This window comes from Podarcis liolepis, assembly GCF_965112155.1.
Source record: "Podarcis liolepis genome assembly, chromosome: 12".
NCBI classification, from domain to species: Eukaryota; Metazoa; Chordata; class Lepidosauria; order Squamata; family Lacertidae; genus Podarcis; species Podarcis liolepis.
The window spans coordinates 47,591,302-47,614,179 of NC_139563.1; the positions used below are offsets into that span (position 1 = coordinate 47,591,302).

General features: G+C 42.8%; 1 protein-coding gene across 3 annotated transcripts in view; it reads left to right on the forward strand.

Annotated features, from left to right (window-relative positions):
* The first annotated feature begins 7,620 nt into the window (after positions 1-7,620).
* Positions 7,621-22,878, forward strand: part of DNAJC13 (DnaJ heat shock protein family (Hsp40) member C13) — a 63,179-nt gene continuing 47,921 nt past the window's right edge. For all 3 annotated transcript variants that reach the window (XR_014517653.1, XM_083467748.1, XM_083467749.1), the window contains exons 1-7: positions 7,621-7,957; positions 13,968-14,048; positions 15,543-15,618; positions 17,213-17,362; positions 18,431-18,472; positions 20,773-20,973; positions 21,625-21,831. Coding sequence is in view for 2 of the 3 variants with exons in the window: in XM_083467748.1 (XP_083323874.1) it covers positions 13,981-14,048; positions 15,543-15,618; positions 17,213-17,362; positions 18,431-18,472; positions 20,773-20,973; positions 21,625-21,831 (744 nt within the window). In the remaining variant the exon portion in view is untranslated. The remainder of the gene's footprint in view (positions 7,958-13,967; positions 14,049-15,542; positions 15,619-17,212; positions 17,363-18,430; positions 18,473-20,772; positions 20,974-21,624; positions 21,832-22,878) is intronic.

Here is a 22,878-nt window from a genome sequence, read left to right on the forward strand (position 1 = left end):
CTTCTTGCAGCAGTTAAAAAGTCCTGTCGTAGAAGAACCTCAAATTACTGAGGTTCTTTTAAAAAATGGCTCAGTGGTGTTAACAGCTGAAACACATAGCCTCAAGCCTATATAGTAAAACAAAACAGACAATCTGAGAAGGTAAATTATAATTTTCTGCTGTAACTTGCAATTAAACTGGTATTATTCGGGTTTGAGTTACCTTAAGGGCTTGGTTAGTGATACAAATTCAACAAATGAAGATGTTTAAAGGCATATTTTCTCACATTTTCACCAGGGAGGGTGGCTAGCAAGTGGCCACGTGTTCCCCTTTGCAGAGAACAGTTCTTGGTTTCTAACGTCTGCAGAGGGCAGTCCTCTATTTGAAATACTGGACACTGTGTACTTGATATGCTAAATATATTGTGCATTGGCCAAATGTGACATGCAATGATAGCGGGAACATCTGTAAACTAGATTGGAACGTCTATCATCTGATCCTAGTTGTTGAATCGGGGTGTATGTGTGTTTCTAATCTCAATCTTGCTCCTAATTAGCAGGAATTCTTTACAGTACTCGCGTTTTTAAGTGGAAATATTGTGTTTTATGCCTCAAGACTAGGAGTACTACCCTACCTTTGGCGAAAAAGCATGCCAGATTTTCAGTATGAGGGGAAGTCATGTGCTTGGCACAACCTTGTTTAACAGCTATTTAACAGGACAGGCTGCTGTATGTCAAAGGAAGCAGAGCTAAAATCATTTCATTTGAACTTAGACCTTTGGCAAGCTCTCTTTAGTTTGTTTAGTGTCTAACCAGAAGAGCCGGTATTTTGCCATTTGTATGCCGGCAGCTGAAGTCAAGAGCTTTTGGTCTTTGTCTGCTGAGTCATCATTCGGAGTCCCTGTAACATCTTGCTTTCATAGCTTTAAACCAACAGCAGCAAACTGCTAACAATGATTGCATGGGGGGGGGGCTACAGTGACAGCTTGGAGCTCGACTTTAAAACCTCCCTCTTCAGCCTGACCAGAAAAAAAGAAACATTTAAAAGGACCCTGTTTATTATTCAAAAGAAAGCTCCTGTTGAAATAGTCCTCAGAACAGTATAGCTGTAGAATACAAGCAAAGTTCCATTCAGTTTTCTTATCTCTTTTGTAGAGGTGAGATGTTAATGCCCTGTTTTAAAATTTCAGTTATTTGACCAAGCCCTTGTAGGCCTTTAACCATTTATGCTAGGTGAATACAGTGGTACCTCAGGTTACATACGCTTCAGGTTACAGACTCCGCTAACCCAGAAATAGTGCTTCAGGTTAAGAACTTTGCTTCAGGATGAGAACAGAAATCGTGCTCTGGTGGCGCGGCAGCAGCAGGAGGCCCCATTAGCTAAAGTGGTGCTTCAGGTTAAGAACGGTTCCAGGTTAAGAACAGACCTCCGGAACGAATTAAGTACTTAACCCGAGGTACCACTGTAATTCCCCCCCCCCCAAAAAAAACCACACACACAAGTACTATTGGTCAACTTCTAAAAATCTATTTAATATTTGAGAAGATTGATAGGTATTGTCTGTCTTCTTCCTGTTATCCTGAAAGCTTCAAACAGCTGAGGCCTATCCACTCCATATAAATATACTGATGACTCGCTAATACAGTGACAAATCTTATTGTTGCTTGAAGAAACAGTATACTGCTGCCAGCATTTTATTCCTGCTTCCTTTCTGTTTTTTGCTGTACCCGATACTACTTCTACATTTATGCTTCATTTGGAGGCAAGGCTATGTTTACAGCAACCGTGCTGAACTCAGGCACCGTAAACAATCATTTTGCAGTATCTAAGTCCATGTAGATCAGCAATGTTTGCTTTATTCATCCTTGAGACGTACACACGCCCTCACTCTGAACAGGCACCCAGTTGCCCTCCCTCTCACCTTCCCAGCGGCTAGTCTTATCTTCTGCTTCCCTTCCACTGCATGTTTCCTTTTCTAGCCCTTTGATCACTGCTTTTATCACACAATTAAAAAACAGTCTGCAATATACTCTGAGTCGAGTGTGGATTTCATGCTCTTTCTTCAGCTCAGAGTAGTGAGGAATGGAAGTTCCCCCGAAATGTCTGCTTTATATACATTATTTACACAATGGGCCCCACGTGATTGGCTAATTCTGGGATTCTCCTGTAGGCCAATCAGGTTGCGGATTCACTTCCACCTAGAGTTGGATTGGGTGGCTCCTGCGGACCAATCAGACTGCTGCATTCTGAATCCTATTGTTCTAGGACCAATCAGACTGCTGCATTTTGGATCCTAGTCAACTCAGTCCATAACACAGTCCTTTCTGTAGATGGCGGAAGGACAAATGCCATCCTGTGAAAATTTTATGCATATACTGGCAATGGCGTATCAACCCCAGCCAAAGGTTTACATTGGTTTAGTAGGACTTATTCTGAAGGGCAGGGATGGGGAGTCAGTGGTGTTGGACCCCAACTGCTGTCATCCCTGACCACTGGCCATGCTGGCTGGGGATGATGAGAATTGGAGTTCAATAACATCTGGAGGGTCATGGATTTCCCATTCTACCCCTAGGGTGTAAGAGGATGTCTGACATTCACAAGAGCTTTCCAAGACAGCAACCTTTTTCCCCAACAATGGCATGGAGGATAGCTCAGTCGGTAAAGCATGAGACACTCAATCTCAGGTTCGTGAGTTTGAGCCCCTTGTCGGGCAAGGGGATTCTTGCATTGCAAGGGGTTGACCCTCGAGGTACCTTGCAATTCTGTGATTCTAAGTAAAGTGAGGGGCAAGTATGCAAACAGTAACTATGGTGCCAGAAGAAGAGCAGCCCTAAGCACCTGATCCTAGTGGACAATTCTTTTTTTTAATAGTGAATGAATTGTCTACAGCATGATTCAAAGATGTGGGTAATTCTATTTTTCCTTGTTCAAAATTGCAATAGCGGTTCTGGAAACTATAAATGACTCTACTCCCTTTTCATCACAACAAATCCAGTAAAAAACAAAACCCAAACATGATTCAAATGACTATCGGAAGAAAATAAAACAGAGCTTTCCAAACGTTTCATGTTGGTGACACGCTTTTTAGACATGCATCATTTCATGACACAGTAATTCAGTTTTACTAGCAAACCGCAGGTTGAACCCAACCCCTTTCCAGCCCTGGCAGAAGCACAGGGAGTGTTTTTATGACACACCTACACACTGCAGCCGACACACTAACGTGTTTGGAAAGCTCTGAAATAAAAGGGGGAAAAGGTTAAGCTGGTCATTGCATTCTGCATTTCTGCTACCAACCAAGAGATCAGGTGTGAAATGTCATAACAATACACAAAGGTCGGCTATTAATCCCATATCAAGGCTAGAGAGTGTGTAAAGGTAAAGGTAAAGGGACCCCTGACCATTAGGTCCAGTCGTAGCCGACTCTGGGGTTGCGGCGCTCATCTCGCTTTATTGGCCGAGGGAGCCGGCGTACAGCTTCCGGGTCATGTGGCCAGCATGACTAAGCCGCTTCTGGCAAACCAGAGCAGCGCATGGAAACACCATTTACCTTCTCACCAGAGCGGTACCTATTTATCTACTTGCACTTTGACGGGCTTTCGAACTGCTAGGTTGGCAGGAGCAGGGACCGAGCAACGGGAGCTCACCCCGTCGCAGGGATTCGAACCGCTGACCTTCTGATCAGCAAGTCCTAGGCTCTGTGATTTAACCCACAGCGCCACCCACGTCCCATAGAGTGTGTAGTTGGTTGTTTTCAGTTTTTTCCTGCTTGCATCCAGAAAAGTAACATGCGTGTCCAGGGAGTTTGGATGTTAGTGTGAGAGAGTTTGAACGTGCAACACGCCACACCACCTGTTTTCAAGGGCAGTGGAGTTCATGCGGAAACTTGTGTTTGCATAGCAGTAAAAGTAATTGATATAGGATGCTGAATTGATCCTCAAGTTGCGGTGATAAATGCAAGCTTCTTCTGACAGCACCAACGCTACCCTTCCTTCCTTCCCACCAGCATCAAAGGTAAATGGAACATTCTCTGGGTTCGAATTACAAGAGCTAAGAGATGAGACCAGGACGGAATTCAGTTTTTTAGATGACGAAATGGGAAAGGCAGAAATGCAGGCAAGACTCTTCAACTGACACTGCTGGCATGGATGGCTAAAGCATAAAATGCTCAAGAATTTCCCTGTTGGGGACAGCCTTCCACAGATGGGGAGAGCATCACAGCGCATGGTTAAAACTAGATGTACCGTATTTTTTGCTCCATAAGATGCACTTTTCCCCTCCTAAAAGGTAAGGGGAAATGTGTGTGCGTCTTATGGAGCGAATGCAGGGGGGAGGCAGGCAGGAAAAGTCCCCAAGAGCCGCACACAAGCTCCGTGTGGCTTTTGCGGGCTTTTCCCCAGGAGGGAGAAGGGACTGACGCGGCCAGTCAGTCCCTTCTCCCTCCTCGTAGAAAAGCCCACAGGAGCCGTGTGCTCCTTAAAGGGTGCACGGCTCCTGTGGGCTTTTGTGGGAGGTGGGGGAATTGCCATAGCCACGCGCAGCCTCTCCCGGCTGGAGAGGTTGTGCGTGGCTAAAGAGGAAGCCAAGACAGCCAGCGTGATGGATCCCGCTGGCTGTCTTGGCTTCTTTGCTCTTTGGGGCTGGGGGGGGGGGGATAATATTTTTTTTCCTTGATTTCCCCCTCTAAAAACTAGGTGCGCCTTATGGTCCGGTGCGCGCCTTATCAAGCGAAAAATACGGTATCTGGATTTAAAATGGGATTAGACAAATTCATGGAGGATAATACTCCTGGAAGTTACTAATGATGAGTGCTATTTTTCTAGAAAAAAAGGTGCCAGGACTCACCATGAACGCCTCCCTTGTTTTCTTATGACGACAATGGCACCCACCTGAGAGGTGCTGGAACTCAGATCCAGTGAGTTCCAGCTGAAAAAAAAAGACCTAGGTAGCTAAATGCAGAGACAGCATTGTCCCTGCCATTCACATTTACAGGTCAGTTTATGGAGAATTACATATCATATCTTCCTAGAATGAGAGCTAATGACTGCCTATGAGTAACAATTTCAAAGGAAGGAGCTACGTGACAGTGAAGCATTAGTGCCCTACGACCATTCAAGTTTTGAGGAAGAACTCTCAAAAACAGGCAGTAAAAAAAGAGAGGCAAAGCTGTTCAGTTGTAGGTTTGGGACTGTGCTGGCCTCCTTACACTTTCCTGAGCCACCATTAGGAGTGGTACGGATGTCCTACTGGCCAAACTACTTGATTCCTGATCACCTGAGCCAACATGGTACAGTGGTACCTCGGGTTAAGTACTTAATTCGTTCTGGAGGTCCGTTCTTAACCTGAAACTGTTCTTAACCTGAAGCACCACTTTAGCTAATGGGGCCTCCTGCTGCTGCCGCACCGCCAGAGCACGATTTCTGTTCTCATCCTGAAGCAAAGTTCTTAACCTGAAGCACTATTTCTGGGTTAGCGGAGTCTGTAACCTGAAGCGTATGTAACCTGAAGTGTATGTAACCTGAGGTACCACTGTATAGTCATTAAGAGTGCTGGGCCTGGGTGACCAGGGTTGAAATCCCACCCCCCACCCCACTTCAGCCATGAATCTCACTGGGTGACCCTGGGCCAGTGAGTCCCTCAGTCTAACCTACCTCACAGGGTTGTTGTGAGAAGAAAATGGGGAGAGAACACTAATTAATGGGTAGATCAGGGGTCAGCAACCTTTTTCAGCAGGGGGCCAGTCCACTGTCCCTCAGACCTTGTGGGGGGCCGACTATATTTTTTGGGGGAAACTGAACGAATTCCTATTCCCCACAAATAACCCAGAGATGCATTTTAAATAAAAGCACACATTCTACTCATGTAAAAACATGCTGATTCCCAGACAGTCAGATTTAGAAGGTGATTGGGCTGGATCCGGCCCCCGGGCCTTAGTTTGCCTACCCATGTGGTAGATGAACACTACCTTGAGCTCCTGGGAGAAAAGGCAGGATATAAATGTAAATAAATAAATACATGAATGAGCTCAGCCAACAGTGATAATATTTGGAGCAGGGGGGCATCGTTTACAAAACTGAGCCCATGGATACTGGCACAGAGTTTAAAGCACAACCCAACAAAAATAAATAAATTCTTCCCCACCCCATGGGGCATAATTTTTATTTTTATTTTAAAGCACTGGGCAAAACATTTCTGCATTGCAGGGGATTGGACTAGATCAGTGTTTCCCAATCGGTGTTCCGCGGCACACTAGTGTGCCGTGAGACGTTGGCTGGTGTGCTGTGGGAGGGAGGCGGGCGAGTCGGGCGGGCGAGAGGCGGGGCGGCGGGGGCGAGGATCCGCGTCGAGCCGGGGGCGGCTCCGCGGTGGTGGTGCCGAGGTTTCTCTCTCCATTCTCCCCTCACACGCACACACAGGAAATAACACAGGATCAGCTGACAGGACCCGGCCAATGGGGCGGCGGCGGGGCAGCGCGCGCAAAAAGGAGGAGCGCGAGACAGCGGACGAGGAGGAGGCCGGCATGTCCGGGCAGCAGCAGCAACAACAGCAGCAGCAACTCCCGGCGACGGCTCCTCAAGCCCCAGGCAACCCTACTCCCTCACCGGCCTCGGCCGCCCTCCTGCTCCACCCGCTGCCGCCTCCCCCGCCGCCGCCGGCCACCTCGGCCCCGCCGCCGCCCCCTCCTCCACCCGCTATCGCCGCCACCACCACAACAGCCGCCGCCGCCTCAGCTGCCGCCGTCCCTCAGTCCCTCGCTTTGCTGCCTCCTCCCCCCCCCACCCCCAAAGCTTGGAGGTTCCCCGGCAAGGGGCAGGGGAAAAAATTGAAACTTACACTTTCGTGCGTCCCTCCCGGCGTGACGCTGCGCGCTGACGTCACAGGGCTGTAATGGTGGTGTGCCTCGAGATTTTTTTCATCAAACAAGTGTGCCTTTGCCCAAAAAAGGTTGGGAAACACTGGACTAGATGACCCTTGTGACCTTTTCCCATTTTATGATTCTGCAACATGTCTCTCCGGTATTAAGTCTTTATAGCCACAGCGGGCGCTGTAACTCTGCAACGGCTTGATGTCCCACCCTGAAATGTGCGCTCTCCCATTTTCTTCCGAGACAGGCGGCTGCCAACAAATGCATTTTGTGCTCCCACTTTGTATTTTCAATGTTGTGAGCAGCCCTGTGATCTTTGAGTGAAGGGCTGTATACGTCCCGTCACCTCCAGGGCCTGTGCCTTCTTCCCCAAAAAGTGACCAGAAACGAAGCCTATAGACCTGAGAGAGACCTGCAGTTTTTATAAGAGTTTACATTTAAAGTAGATAATTAAATGAGCAAATTTAATGAATTTAGATATGCAGCAGATTTTTAAAAAATTAATTTAAGGACCCACAGAAAGAGGAGGAAGTCAAACTTTGAAATGTTAAAATGATTGCAAAATTAATGAAAAGTATAAATTTGAAAAGTATAAATAAAAACCTTTATATATATTGTCCTGGGAATGGAGAGAGAGAACCTCCATTCCCAGGAGAACTCTACCTCACCTCACCCTCCCCGACCAGAGCGTGGGGCGTTCCCTCCCTTCGCTCCGCCCCTCTCTCCCTCCCTCCCTCCCTCCAGCTGCGCGCTCTGCGCATGCCCACTTCCCTCCGGCAATGGGAAGCGAGGCGAGGGGAAGGCGGCCGATTAACTGAGCGGGTCAGCTGAGCTCGTCGCGTGACCAGGCCGGGCAGGCGGCGGCGGCGGCCTGGGCCTGGACTGCGCGTGCGCGCGGAGGGTGGCTCCCCTGCCCGAGCGAAGATGGCGGCCTCCAGGGCTAGGCTCTGAGGGGAGGCGGCAGCGCTTCGGAGGGGTAGCGCCTGCAGCCCAGGAGGAGGAGGAAGAGGAGAAGCCCTCTCGGCAGCAACTGGGGGCTGCTGGCTCGCGGCGTCCCTTGTCAGTGCGAGGCTTTGGGGGTGCGGGACTGGACGGCGCCGCTCCCCGGCCAGGTAAATAAATGGGTGCCCCCCCTTGAGGGCACAAAAAAGAGACTGAAGGGAGCCTCCGAGGGCTTTGCATGCAGTGGGGGGGGGGCGGGGAGAGAAGGGAAACACGGACTTCCCCCCTTATTCATCCCAGCCAGTGACTTCTCTTTTATCCCCACCCCCAATTCAGTAAGCGCCCCCTCCCTATTTATCCTCGGTAAATGGAGGTGGCAAACGGGTGGGGGTTAAAACAGGTGTCTAGCCCTCATTTCCGCATTTGCTCCAGGGAGGCTGGCACCCAGCTTGCAAAATCCCCCCTTTTTTCTTTCCCAGTGGTCAAAGCAACAGGGGAGAAGCGGGCTGTGCACTATTATAGCATGTTAACTGTTGTGTTTCTAAGCACAAAAGCCTTCATGCTTCCACAATTGTATCTTATCAATGTGTATGGAACGGTTCCCATGGTTTGGGGGCACCCCTTTTGCCTGGCTACCCCTGTGCTGCAAAGGTGGTGGGTTCAAACCCCTGCCAGAAACTTTCATGGGCTGGCTAGAGTTCATCTTTCCCACGGCTTGTTGCTTCCTTGCATGCTCTATCCAGTCTTTTGGGAAGAAAATTCATCGACTGACATAAAAATGGTACAGTCAGCTTATGTGTTTAATTTCCACCCGTCTTGGAGTTTTCTTTAAAAATGTAGTAAGGTAGATGAATTCTTGGGAGGTGGACAGAATTTGTGCACAATAGCTCCTGAATTGCATGATGCTGTGATTGAGAACTGCATCTTCAGTTCCATTCCAAATGGAAGTTCCACATACAATATGTGTTTTGAATCCTGGGCTTGTATTGTAGGGTTAGCAAGGGTGTTTTATGTAATTCACCACAAAGTAGGGAGTAATTTTTCTTCAAGGAAACTGCACTTACACTTGTGCACTGCAAGCCGTGGCTTTTAAGAGACTCTACTTGAGAGCTGCTTTTCTCACGCTGAGCCAGAATGGAAAAAGAATCAATCAATATATATAATAGACTTTAAACAAGATGTTAATGTATGTGCTGTCTTTGGCATCCAGGAATTGATACAAATAATTTGAAAGCAATTCTGGAATGTCCCCCACCTTCTGAGTAATTTGAATGCATGTTCACATGCATGAGTATCTGAGTAAATGTTTTTCCACTTGCCATCATTTAATCATTAACACCCAGAAGTAAGCTGCTTTCTGCTTTTTTTTGTCCTTGTAATTCTTTATCTGCTGCATTTTCCCAGAAAGCCCACAACCCAGCTAACTTTTGTGGTAGATTGGCGAATGAAATAACTGTGGCAATTGGGCCATCTGGCAAGGGAGTGGCAGTATCTTTTAATTCCATACATAATTTGATGAATGCAGGAGCCCATGTGGTTATTCTCCTAGGAAAGTATGCAAGTTAATGTGTAAAATGCATAACCACAGTATATTCTGGAAACTGGATCTAGATAAGGCAAATCAGTCTTTCTTCTGAACTATATGTATGCTTTTTTTAAAAAAAGTTAATCAGCTTGTAGTCAGATACAGTGGTTTATTATTAAATTTGTATAGCACCCTTTATCTGAAGATCACAGGATGGATCACAACAACAAAAATACAAGAGAACCCAAAATACATAATAAAAACAAGAACAAAAACAAACCAGTAGCATGCCACCCACAAACACATTTAAAATGAAATAGAATATTAATCAGCCCAAGGCCTGGTTATCAGCCTTGTAGTGTCAATGTTGAGTTCAAAGACAGGAAAATAGATACAACTTGGTAAAAATGTTTTAACTATTTGTCTTGATGCTACTAGTGGTAGACCTTGGCTTTCCCAAGTTTTATCACATGAGTCAACAAACTTACCGCTCCTCGGGCCGGTGTCTCCAGTGCTGATCGCGCGGTGGGCCGGGGGAGCACGTGCCCATAAGCATGCGCACACACTATTTCTGGCGCACTTCTGGGTCGGAGGAGCACTGGAAATAGCTTGGGCGCATGTGCACGGGCCTCCTCCAACCCGGATGTACACCAGCAATAACGCTTGCACATGCGTACAAGCTTATTTCTGGTGCTCCTCCAACCCGGAAGTGAGCAGCAGCGCTGCACCGGTAAGAGCGGGCGGTGGGGGTCGCTGCGGGCCGGATAAATGAGTCCCTTGGGCCTTATCTGGCCCGTGGCCCTTAGTTTGGGGACCCCTGTTTTAGCATCTTATTGGAGCTTTGGTGGGTAAGGGTTTGTAGTGTACAGGGCAGTCCTATATATGTCTACTCAGACGTAAGCCCCATTGAGTTCAGTGGGCCTTAACTACTGGGTAAGAATATTTGGAACTACAATCTTAAACATTTATTCCTTTATAATGGGTTCTGTGTGCCGGATGACCATTTCCATCATCCTTGGTCAGTATGGCCAGTAGTCAGAGGTGATGGGAATTGTGTTGTGGTGGCTCCCCATTCGTGGAATGCTCTCCCCAGGGAGACTTAGCTAGTGCCTTCATTACATATGTTTAGGTCCCAGGTGAAAACATTTCTCTTCAACCAGGCCTTTGGCTGATTATCATTTTATGGCCCTGTAAATGTATTTGTGGGAAGAGGATTATTGGTTTGCCTTTGTTTTTGTATTATGTATTTTGTGTTCTCATTTTGTATTTTGTGTGAACCACCCTGTGATCTTCAGAAGAAGTGTGGTATACAAATCTAATAAATAATAATAGTAATAGTTCAGCAACATCCAACGATCCAAAGGTTACTTGTCCCTGACCTATAACTAGTACAACACATTTGATATGAGATAATATTATAGACCTTTGTCCATGATTTCTTAGCTTCAGGGTTTTTTTGTTTTGAGACAAATGCTATACTATACGAATGGCAATAATTCATTATTGATTTTCAAACTGACTGAGTCAATGGAAAAAGTCATTCATCAACGCTTCACCTTTCTGCTCTTCTTTTTTCCTTTCCTGAAACCTTTTCCCTTCAAACAACCTCTACAGCTGATTTGTTTCATTTTGTTAGAATGGTTGATGCACTTAAGCAGCAAATATTATGCTGTGTATGATACTTCCAACTTTACTGCACATCTTCAGATTAGTTAAAATAGCTGTCAAAAACATGTAGCCACTCATTAGAAACTTGCATCTAATGAAAGATTTGGTGGAATTCAGTTTTTCCTTGAAGTCATAATAAGTTACATTACAAATGTATAACCTGAGAGGTTGAAGGATGTGTGTGGAATTAGTATAATAGACAATGGGTGTTCTGCTTTACTTGAAAGAGAAATCAGCTGTCTCAGATATCTTGAAAGTCATGTTAGAGGGAGGGAGAGAATAGCATTACTTTTCTTCAAAGTGAGAATGCATTAATTGCATGCTGGCTGTGGCAGCTGCTAACAATGAAATTGAACTGGGGAATAATTTGGTAGACCAGGTCTGTTAGTGGAACATTGCAGCCAAGTTGCTTAGTGAGAGAAGCTGCACAAACTAGTAGAATTTTTGGATAGAAAGAAATTTGTGTATGTGTGTGCTTTCATTCTCAACTCAGGGCTCTCTAAACTTCCGCTGGTGTTTATTGAGCAGGTTGTTTTTAACGGGGCATACCTAATTGGTTCAGCTGTCTTGCCTGATTCAGTTGTTCCTGAGTCATCTGACTCAACATGCTTTGGGCCTTAACATTTTATTAAGTGCACCATTTGAGACTCCTTAGCTGTGCTGGTGCCTTCCTTTTCTTCTCCCTGTGACTGTTACTGTGCCAGACACTCACAGATGCCAGTTCTTATAGTATACATAACGATACTATGCTGGTATCTACCAAATTTGGGCCACCTCCCTTGCTTCCCTTCGCTAGCTGGTAAAATCATTATTTCATCAGGACTGTTGAGATCGATCTTGTGATCGCTGGCATCACAGCATTTAAATGGATTTCAATGTGTATTGTTTTGTTTTTTGTATTTTTATGTATTTCATTGTGCTGTTATCTGTTGCCCTTCTGGGCATTAAAAGGTGGGGTGGAAATGTTTATAATTCAACTTCAATCTATATACAAGCTAAAGCATAATGAAGAGTTAAAACAGCCTTCATTTCTTGATTTCACATGGCAGCTGATCTTTTAATGTCTTCTAAAGCTAGCCAATGGAAAATGAGTAGCAATTCACCATTATCCATATAAGTAACATTTATTTAGGCTTAAAATATGGAGCTCTAAATTGCACACAGTAATAGGGAAGAGATCAGAACTAAGATCATTGCTGGGTAGAGATGTGTGTTAGTGAGTGTATTCTAATTTTAAAACCCTAAAAAGGAATATTAATTGCACATATTGTTGAATATTATTTTTGAGTGACCCTCTGGGTTAATAACGTTAGGATGGAAATGATGAAAATTATTATATTCTACAAATCTGATAAAATGGTTATATGATACTACAAAGCCTGACTGGCTCTTTGCAAATGACATTCTTTAAACAATGAAAGCTTGTGATAATTTTGCCCAGTGGCATGGAAAAGCTGAAACTTGCCTGTAGCTATAGTGGCAAAAAGTAATTGTAACCTAGTAACTTGTACCTGTATCAAATATATTCCTTACAGTCTCTTGTTTACCTTAGTAGTACTGTATGCTTGTTCCCTCTTTCCTCCCCTTCTTCTCTAAGTTATTGCATAATAAGTACATCATGTACAATGCTGCTGATTGTAACTGCCAAAGAATTGGATCCATTTCTCCAGATTTATGGGAGCAAAGTCTCTAAATAGATAAGCATTTAGTATGAAAAGGCTGAATGAAACTGTTTTGTCTCTTTGCAGTATTTGAGACTTAACGCTTATATTTTGCTGTCAGTAAAAATTTGTGGTAGTACTTGACTTTTCATGCACTTACACACCCAGCAGAATGAGGTGATAGAAAGGAAAGAGCAACTTCAGGTTGCAGTAACACATGTCGGATTTCTGGGGCAGGGGGCGGGGATTGAAATTTGCATTGCATTGCAAAAATCTACAGTTTGCATTAAAAACAATCTTTAGCTTGGGTGGCTAACCTGTGACTCAGTTATGGCAGAGCTACAATCCCATAATCTCTTTACCATTTTCCCTACTGACTAATGGTGATGGGAGTGGCAGTGCAGCATGTTTCCCTTGTATTTAGTAAAGGTAAAGGTACCCCTGACCGTTAGGTCCAGTCGCAGACAACTCTGGGGTTGCGCGCTCATCTCACTCTGTAGGCCGAGGGAGCCGGCGTTTGTCCTCAGACAGCTTCCGGGTCATGTGGCCAGCATGACTAAACTGCTTCTGGCAAACCAGAGCAGCGCATGGAAACACCGTTTATCTTCCCACTGGAGCCGTACATATTTATCTACTTGCACTTGACATGCTTTCGAACTGCTAGGTGGGCAGGAGCTGGGACCAAACAACAGGAGCTCACACCATCGCGGGGATTCGAACTGCCAACCTTCTGATCGGCAAGCCCTAGGCTCTGTGGTTTATTTAGTAAAGAAGCCTAAAAACTTTGAAACAGAGTCAAGCTTGCCTAATATTTGCAGTTGGCACCCATTCATTGTAACTAACGAACTTAAAGAACTTGGAAAAAAGAGAGCTGGAAGATTTTCCACCCTGTATCACTGAATACAGATAGGTGATCAAATTTTGACTGCTCCTCTGTGCTACTTACCCTGCAGATAAAAAACAGTACAGCAGACAAAAGGCTGCACTACAATGGTTGCCCTTGAAATACTACATTTATCTTTGCAGGGAGTTCTTTTGTACATGAGAAGGTATTCAAAAGTGGTTTGCTGCAGCTGTACAGTACCTTGAAGTGGTACAATCCCTTTTATCATGTAATTGTGTAGTCTATGTGAAGCTGCTTAGTAAAGAGAAGTGAGAGAACTCCTGAACTATTGTCAGTCAGGGTCTCTTGCCTAATAGTTATGCAACGTTTTGAGTAACAAGCAACCCCTTCAGCAAACTGTACTGTATTGTGTATTCACTAGAAAATGTATTTCTGTTCTGTGGCAAATTGCTTTTATTAATCCCAAGCATATTTTGTTACAGGTTCTGGCACAAAATGAATATAATTAGGGAAAATAAAGATTTGGCCTGTTTCTACACAACTAAACATTCATGGAGGGGAAAGTAAGTAGCCTAGTTTATTTTATTCTACAGTTTTGAGGTGGTAATGACATACAATAGCTTTTCTGCTATCCGGCTGTGAGTTTTCAAACTGGTCTGCTAAAATTTATTTGAATTGGAATATGCTAATAATCTAATAATCTCTTTGTGATTAATCATAAATAGCACTGATCTCCTAAATAGCTTATTTTTATGTAAGCTTATGTTTCAACAATTTATTAGTTTCAGGACATTTTCACACAATCAGTTGTTGAGTGGTCAGTTTATTAACCTCTTCCTATACAATTTATGAACTAGAGATTGATTATTGCATTTCTATGCCGCTTTTCATTCAAATGAATCTCAAATAACAACATAATAGAATAGAATATCACAAATGCAACATACAGTGGTACCTCGGGTTAAGAACTTAATTCGTTCTGGAGTCCCATTATTAACCTGAAACTTCTTAACCTGAGGTACCACTTTAGCTAATGGGGCCTCCCACTGCCGCCAAGCCGCCGCTGCGCGATTTCTGTTCTCATCCTGAAGCAAAGTTCTTAACCCGAGGTACTATTTCTGGGTTAGCAGAGTCTGTAACCTGAAGCATCTGTAACCGGAGGTACCACTGTAAATTGTAAAATTAACAAATAATCAATGAAGCAATTACAATTTGTAAAACTGCTAACAAAACAGCAATTAAAAATAAGTTAAACATCACAATTACAGCAAAAGTCATATGATAAACTAATCAGTACAGCATTTAGTATCTTAAGAACAATATTATAGAGAAGTAACTATCCAATATACTAATATTAGACTCCCTTTGAGTATTAATACATATTGTAGCCTATATGGCACCATCCATGCACAAGAGGGAGGTATCAGCAGTTTTGGGGAAACTCCAACGTCTGGAGAACAACAAAACCTATTTAGTGGCTGGGAGGGTACACTTAAGAGAACGGGGGGAAACCCCAAACAGCTCAGTGAGGACTGAGCATGCTCAGTAGGCACAGAAGGCTGGGTGGGGTAGGGTGGGAAGGGGAAATAGGAAAAAATGCATTGAAAGAAAGCATGAGTTGGTGACTGGAACTCTGGACAGAAGTGCTTCAAACTGCAGCATATTGTTGCAGGTCTCACACAACTGTAATCCCACGTATTTGCTCTGACGCTGCTTCTTGCAATGCCTGCGTAATCCGTGTTGCAATACAGCAGTGGCCAAGCAGCTTTTATGCATCCCATTTCAAACTCCTGCTTGCCATCAGAGTATATTCTAGGGTGGGAGCTCAAGTTCCATAATGAATGCCTAACTTCTATCTCTTAGAAACATGCCAAAGTGGGCAGGGGATAATTTTCCTTGCCCCAGATATTGGTGAGTCATGTTGATGACTCACCTGAAAGAAGCTTCATGAATGTTTATGGCTTATTTATAAAACAAAAGCGATTTTTGCTGCAATATCTCTCTCCTAATTCTGCAGTTTCCGTTAATGTCTTGTTTCTTGTTGGTATGTTTTTTAGGTATAAGCGAGTCTTTTCAGTCGGAAGTCATGCCATCACAACATACAATCCTAACACATTAGAAGTTACAAATCAGGTAATGCCAAATACATAGTAACTTCATGAAAATGTATTATCTCCAAAACTGGATTGAGTTGGTTTATATGCCAATCCTATTGAGAGAGGAAGGATGTTTGGGGACTAGAGGGAGTTGCATGAGTTAATGCCAACATTAAGGATTTGGCTAACTTACGTCACTTGGTGTATCCTCAGATTAATTACCTCATGATATCCTTCAAACTGGCAGTAAGATTGGGATTGGGATAATAAAGGTATATTTTTCCCATCCTTTCATTGCACATTTCTCAACAATATATGGATTTCCATCCATATTAGTGAATGTTAATATTAATGTGGAATGAAGTTGCGCTGTTATTTGGAACCCAGGAGTATATTTTTGGTGTCTGGTATCAGATAATGAAGAATAGCTGTTGACCTTGATTAAATGAAATGTTATATTTAGTTGCCTTAAATTTGTACACTCTCCAAATGCTTTGTGGGGTTGATCAGCAATTTGATATGGGAGAGTAATAGAATTTTAAAATTACCAAGTGTAATTCTTTAGTTTTCTTTTTTATATCAGATTGCTTGATATCCCTGTTTGGCAATGATTGTTGTTGAGGAGACAGAAAACTGAAGGATTATAAACTTAATCACAATGTGAAATGTGTGTCATTTCACCTGGATCTTTTAATGCCTTCTCATTATGGATATTTTTTTCCTTTGGTGCCATGATTGAGTAAAGAAACGCTGAAAATGCAGTACCGAGGACTGTTGGTATCAAAAAGTTTTAATATGAATAAAAACGAAAATAGAATACATTTTAAATTTAGAGTTGGCAGTCTGCCTTGGGTAACCTGGGGCTTAACTATCACAATCTCATTAAACATGCAGATTGCTGCGATTTCTGACACTAGGGGACACACTGGAGATGTCAGTTTTTTTATCTTTGTGCATCTTGCAATGGTAGAGTTGGCTAATTAAGGGCGATGAACTTTAGAATAGGTTTCTGTGCCTGATCCTAGGAGTATGGGACAGTGCTGGTTCTTTATCACAGTGCCACTGACTAATGGTCTCCCTACCTGGGCTGTTGGATGCTCTGCGCTTGAAGTTCTGCTACCGGTGCTTTCAGAGGCATAAATGATCTCCTTTTTCACTCTTCCAATATAAGAACTTCTAAACTTGGAGCACCTTAACATCTCTTGTCAGTCACTTGTAGGTTAATAGGATGGGATTCATGGTTTATGGGTAACCAAACAATTAATGTACCTAGTGGCTAAAAGCCTTATAGTTCCTGAGGTTGGAAGACAAACAGCTCTCACCCAGTGGTTAAAAAAATCTCACTTCCCTTTCTGCATTTGAATGCATAAAATGTTGTATGGATACCTAAATATGACTCCCTATACTAATTTAAATCAGGAAGGATGCAATACTTCCTGATTGAAGTCAGTTGGCAATGGTTTTTTTGTTTTGTTTTTAAATATTATTATTACTTGTTTTTCTCTTTTTATTTTCAATGTACCATGTGACAAAAATCTCTGTATACGTTTGAGTCATTTATGTTGATATATGAATTTATGATACTATGGTGATAAAATAGAGCATTCTCCAACTCTGATCTTTTGGTTTAGTGGCCTTATGGAGATATCTGTAGCATCAGCCCTGTTGGCAAAGGACAAGGAACAGAATTCAGCCTCACATTTCGTAAGGGAAGTGGAAAAAAGTCTGAAACACTTAAGTTTTCTACAGAACACAGAACAGAACTCCTCACAGAAGCCCTGGTAGGAAGCTTCTAGTTCTAAAAATCTGAATTCCTGGCTACCTTGCACTCTTTATTGCTAACTGTAACGTAATGAGGAACATTCAGTTTTTGCTGGATGCATGATTTTAGCGCAATATGCAACACATGCTTGCCATTTTTTAATTACTGGTAACTCTCAGGACAGCAATTACACCTCCACCAGCTATACTTTGGAGCCAAGCTACAGGGTTGGGCTAAAACAACAGTGATCAAAAGGAAAATAGCCACCTAGTGCTCTTACAAGTTTGCAGTGCTATGTAATAGATGGGCTGAATTTATTTATTTATGCTTCTGCTTCTGCAAGTTCTTTCACATACAAAACATTTGGTTGCATCCAATGAAACCCTGCCATTTGTGCAGTGGAACGTCTCTTCACGCCAGGGGTCAGCAAGCTTACCGAATGATGGGCCAGTCCATGCTCCATGTGTTGGAGGATGGGCCGGAGCGTGTGCGCACGTGCTCTCTTCCAGGCCAGAGGAGTGCACAGGCGCCATCAACCCGTAAGTCTGTCCCCATGCCACGCCGCACTATACCGCACTGGTAAGAGTTGGGGGCGGCAGGGGTTGCCATGGGCTGGATAGATGAACCCTGTGAACCGCTACCGGCCCATGGGTCTTAGGTTGCCGACCTCTGCTTCATGCCATGACCCCCAATCTGTTATGGAGTGTATGGGGAATCCCCAGAGAGGATTTGGGGGCACACAGGGAAGAAGAGGGATAGGAACCTCTGGTGTAAAGGCAGAAGTTCTTGCACAAACCAGATGAATTCATTATCTTTTTTTTATAAGATATTTATTAAGATTTTCAAAATATTACAAAATAAAAATAGAAAAAAGAAAAATACAAAATAAAAATAATTAAAAACAACTCAATCTTTCCATTATGTATGAAGTATGGTATGAAGTATGAAATAGCCCTTCTGTGAGCTGAGGGATCCAGTTTGATGTGCTTGAACTTGAATTATCTGCAAAATAGTTTATGGAAACTTGTTTGGTGTGCTTACCACTCATTCTATTTTTTTTTCCTCCCCTCCCTCTTTTCTGCCCCAGAGATTTAGAACTGATTTTGCTGAAGGAAAAATCACAGGAAGGGCAAGTATCTTTTGTCACATTTTTTGGTTAAAAACAAACAAACCTTGTTTTTATTAAAATTTTGCTTCCCTTGAAGCCTGAGGCATTTACAGGTCTTTTAATTGGAGTGGGGAAATACTTATCCCCCATTTCCAAATTGGCTAGTAAATGTGCTTTGTGTGTATTTCTATACACTGTGCGTAACTCGGTGCCCTGGGACTGTGGAAGGGAGGGTGATGCGACTTTGGCCTTTGCTGCCAGCCAGAAAAACAAGCGCCATTTGGATGTTCAAGGGCCAGGAAGTGCATCATGGTAAGGCGGAGACTAGACTGGCTCCAGCCTTTGGCGAAGGAAGGAGCAATTGCAGGCCTGCCTGCCTGCTAGAAATAACTCTTCTCTCAACTTCCAGCTGATTTGGGATTGCAATAGTGAGGGGGAAAGTACCGTATTTTTCCGTCTATAAGACGCCCCCATGTATAAGACCCCCCCTATTTTGGGGGACTCAGAATTAAGAAAATGGGAGCGATTGCTCCTGTGTATAAGACTACACCCCCCTTTTTAACATTATTTTTCAGTATAAAAAAAAAATAGTCTTATCCACGGAAAAGTACGGTAATTTTGTCCATTGCCACCCATTGGAAGACTTGAGGGAACTGGGTAACTTTTAAATTGCATTAACGGCATTCAGGATCATTTGATCAGAAGTTGGAATAGAAATATTAAAATGACTTTTAAAATGACTCTTTGCCTTTATGGGCATTATGTCTTCTTTTCATGTTCTACTCATTTCTTGAATTAATTGTAATGGGAATAATCTGCTAGAAATGTTTTGAGTTAGAGTCGTTCAAGTTTCAACATATGAAATTACCTCAGACTGACATCCTTCCTGCCTTGTGACTCGACAGATTTTGGTACTCTTGTCAAATCTATGCACTAAATGAAATTGAAATAAAAATGACCACCCATAGATTTGTGAACATTAGTAGCCTTCTTAAAGTGCATGCTTGAATAGTGTGTGGTTTTCACAGTGTTGCCTTGGTAAGTGTAGCATAAGGCTGAAGTCAGAAATATCTTACTTTCTTTGTAACTATTTTCTACAGATGTCAGTTGATTTTACAGTAGCGTACACCATGTGTTTCTTTCAAAATTATGAACAGCATAAGAGTTTCCTGCCATTTTTACTTAGCTTATGTGTGAGAAAAGGAACTTTCTATTTTTCTGCTTAATTTTATGAAGCAATTTAAGGTTGCATTTTCTTCTTGGCCAATGCAACTCATTGTCATGTTTCACAGTATTGAAATCAGCCTTAAATTGCTCATCTTTTTTGGAATAGAACATCACTAATTCATGTTAGCAAGAGCAGTCTTATGTGTTAATTTTTTCCTCGGTCGCAAAACATTTTAAAAGTAAGGTGTGTTGGCCCATGGGAGTGGTGGAGGGGGAATCCAAAATGCATATTTAGGCAATACCTTTATATGGCCAACTAACAAAACAAAACAAACAAAAAAGCATTTGAGTGGGAAATGTGAAATTTTCATGTAGCTTGTTCTATGTGACAGTGGCGTTCATACATAGTATTTCACAGCTTGTACATGTTCACAGGACGCGGGTGGCGCTGTGGTCTAAACCACAGAGCCTAGGGCTTGCCAATCAGAAGGTTGGCGGTTCGAATCCCCGCGACGGGGTGAGCTCCCGTTGCTCGGTCCCTGCTCCTGCCAACCTTGCAGTTCGAAAGCACGTCAAAGTGCAAGTAGATAAATAGGTACCATTCCGGCGGGAAGGTAAACGGCGTTTCTGTGCGCTGCTCTGGTTCGCCAGTAGCAGCTTAGTCATGCTGGCCACATGACCTGGAAGCTGTACGCCGGCTCCCTTAGCCAGTAAAGTGAGATGAGCACCGCAACCCCAGAGTCGTCTGCGACTGCACCTAACCGTCAGGGGTCCCTTTACCTTTACATGTTCACAGAAACCACTTTTAATGCGGGTTTTTAAATATATTATTATGCATACTGCATATAATAGAATCAAATGATGAGCCATGTGCAGCAATCTATATATGTATTGAATGTTGCTTCTTACACACCTGTAATCTTTGTAGCAGGAATGCAGTATGTGAAGAGAGTCCAATGTGCTTGTTGGATTTTACAGCACTGAAAATATAGTTAACCGTATGGCTAGCTGTGCTCAGAAAATATTTTTAGACTTCTGTTCTTCTGCTTTCATATTAAGCAACTGCTCCCCTAAGTTGTGATACTGTATTTGTGTGTGTGTGTGTGTGTGTGTGTATCCCTTCCGTGTCCTTACCTACCACTTCCTTTTCACAGAGATACAACTGTTATAAGCACCACTGGAGTGACACAAGAAAACCTGTAATTCTAGAAGTCACTCCTGGAGGCATTGACCAGATTGATCCTGCAACAAACAAAGTCCTATGTTCTTATGACTACAGAAATATTGAAGGATTTGTTGATCTGTCTGATTATGCTGGAGGCTTTTGTATACTTTATGGTGGATTTAGTAGACTAGTAAGTATCCTAACATTACAACTTCACCTGTGCCTAAATCAAGACACCAGTAAACTTGAACTCAGTAAATTTGGTTCATTTGACAAGGCCAGAAAGTGCAACTGTGTGTTGTGCAGAGAATCACCTCCACTTTCCTATCCTGTATCTTTCAACATTCAGCTTTATTGAATGGCCCTGTGTCCTGGTATCTTGATAAAGAAAAACTTCTCCACCCTGTGAATAATCGTGTGCACCTCCTTCATGTCCCTCCTTATTCACATTTTTTTCTAAACTAAAAAGCCCCAAATTTTGTAGCCCTTTCTCATAAGAGAGTTGTCACATCCTCTCAGTCGTTTTGGTTGATCTTTTTTGCATGTTTTCCACCTGTAGAGGTGTTTTTGAGGTGTATTCCAAGTGTGGTTGCATTGTGCATAATTGCCCAGATGTTTGAGCTAGAAAATACAACTGATCCTAAGCAAAACACAGTTATGCACTGATGGTTCTTGGATATTTTGATTCTTTTGTTCAGCTGGCGACCAGACAGTTGAGAGAAGATGATAAGCTATGAATTATTTCATACTTATCACTATTCACTGTATTCAGTTCTACAAATTCTGTTGTATTCACTTTTATAGCTCTTAGGAACTTACTGAGGTCTCTTGAATTTTTCAGCATTTGTTTGCTTCTGAGCAAAGGGAAGAAATTATTAAAAGTGCAATAGAACATGCTGGCAACTATGTTGGCATTTCCTTGAGGATAAGGAAGGAACCCTTGGAATTTGAGCAGTATTTGACGCTTCGCTTTGGAAAATACAGCAATGATGAATCTATTACTTCTTTAGCCGAGTTTGTGGTCCAAAAGATATCTCCTAGGCATTCGGTAAGGCTTAAAAATGTGAATATGTTATTTGAGTCCTGAACTTGGGGGGTGGGGGGAATCCCTTTTGGAACTTGAATTGTGTGTTTCTTTGTGTGAATATGTACAACTTCTATAAAGAATGTGCACAACTATTAGTATGTAACCTTGTGTTACCCTTAAAATTATTTTTTAAAATAAATTTTGGACACATCAAATGGCTAGGATACAAAGAAGAGAAAACTAGTTAAGTAAGTCCAGGGGCTTTACGTGCTCCTTTGTGGATGGCAGCCATCCATCCATGTCCCACTACATTTGAGAACTGTTTCCAGAGAAGATGGTGGTGTGCCATTGTCTTTCAAGTTTCAAGGGGAAAAGTGAAAGTTGCATTAGGCTAGGCCATACCCCGTGCATTATAGCAAAATACGGGGGCAGCAGACATAGTATGATGATGCAGTTGTTCTAAGCATTGCCTGAAACTACTGTTTATCATGTATCTACTTAGATTTAATATTATTGGTTCAGTTTGTGTTTGTTCTTGTTCTTGTTCTTAGCTTGTATTTTTATGTTGTGAGCCACCCAGAGATCTACGGTTGAAGGGCAGTATACAAATTAAATGAATGAATGAATGAAAATTTAGACATTCTATCAAAATTTTTAATTAAAAGATCAGTTACACTTAGACTTTGATTATGATTCTCCCCCCCCAAAAAAAATAGAAAGAACTGAGCTTCCTTCTATTTTTATATATTTTAAGGTAGATTGGCAATTGCCATTCATTCTAGGATTATTTCTTTGCTGAGTCACAGAATGAACGTCGGTGGTACTGTCGAGATGAAAATATTACCCTTTCTGGGGATTTGTACCCACTTTTAAAAATTATATACAGTATTTAATTTGTATACTACCCTTCATCCGGAGGGCAGTTCACAGCGTAAAAATGCAAAATGAAAGCACAAAATGCATATTAAGAAAAAGAACCAAACAGACCGATAACCCGACCTCCCACAAACACATTTATGAAAAGGGCATAGAATGTTAATCAGCCAAAGGCCTAGTTGAAGAGGAACT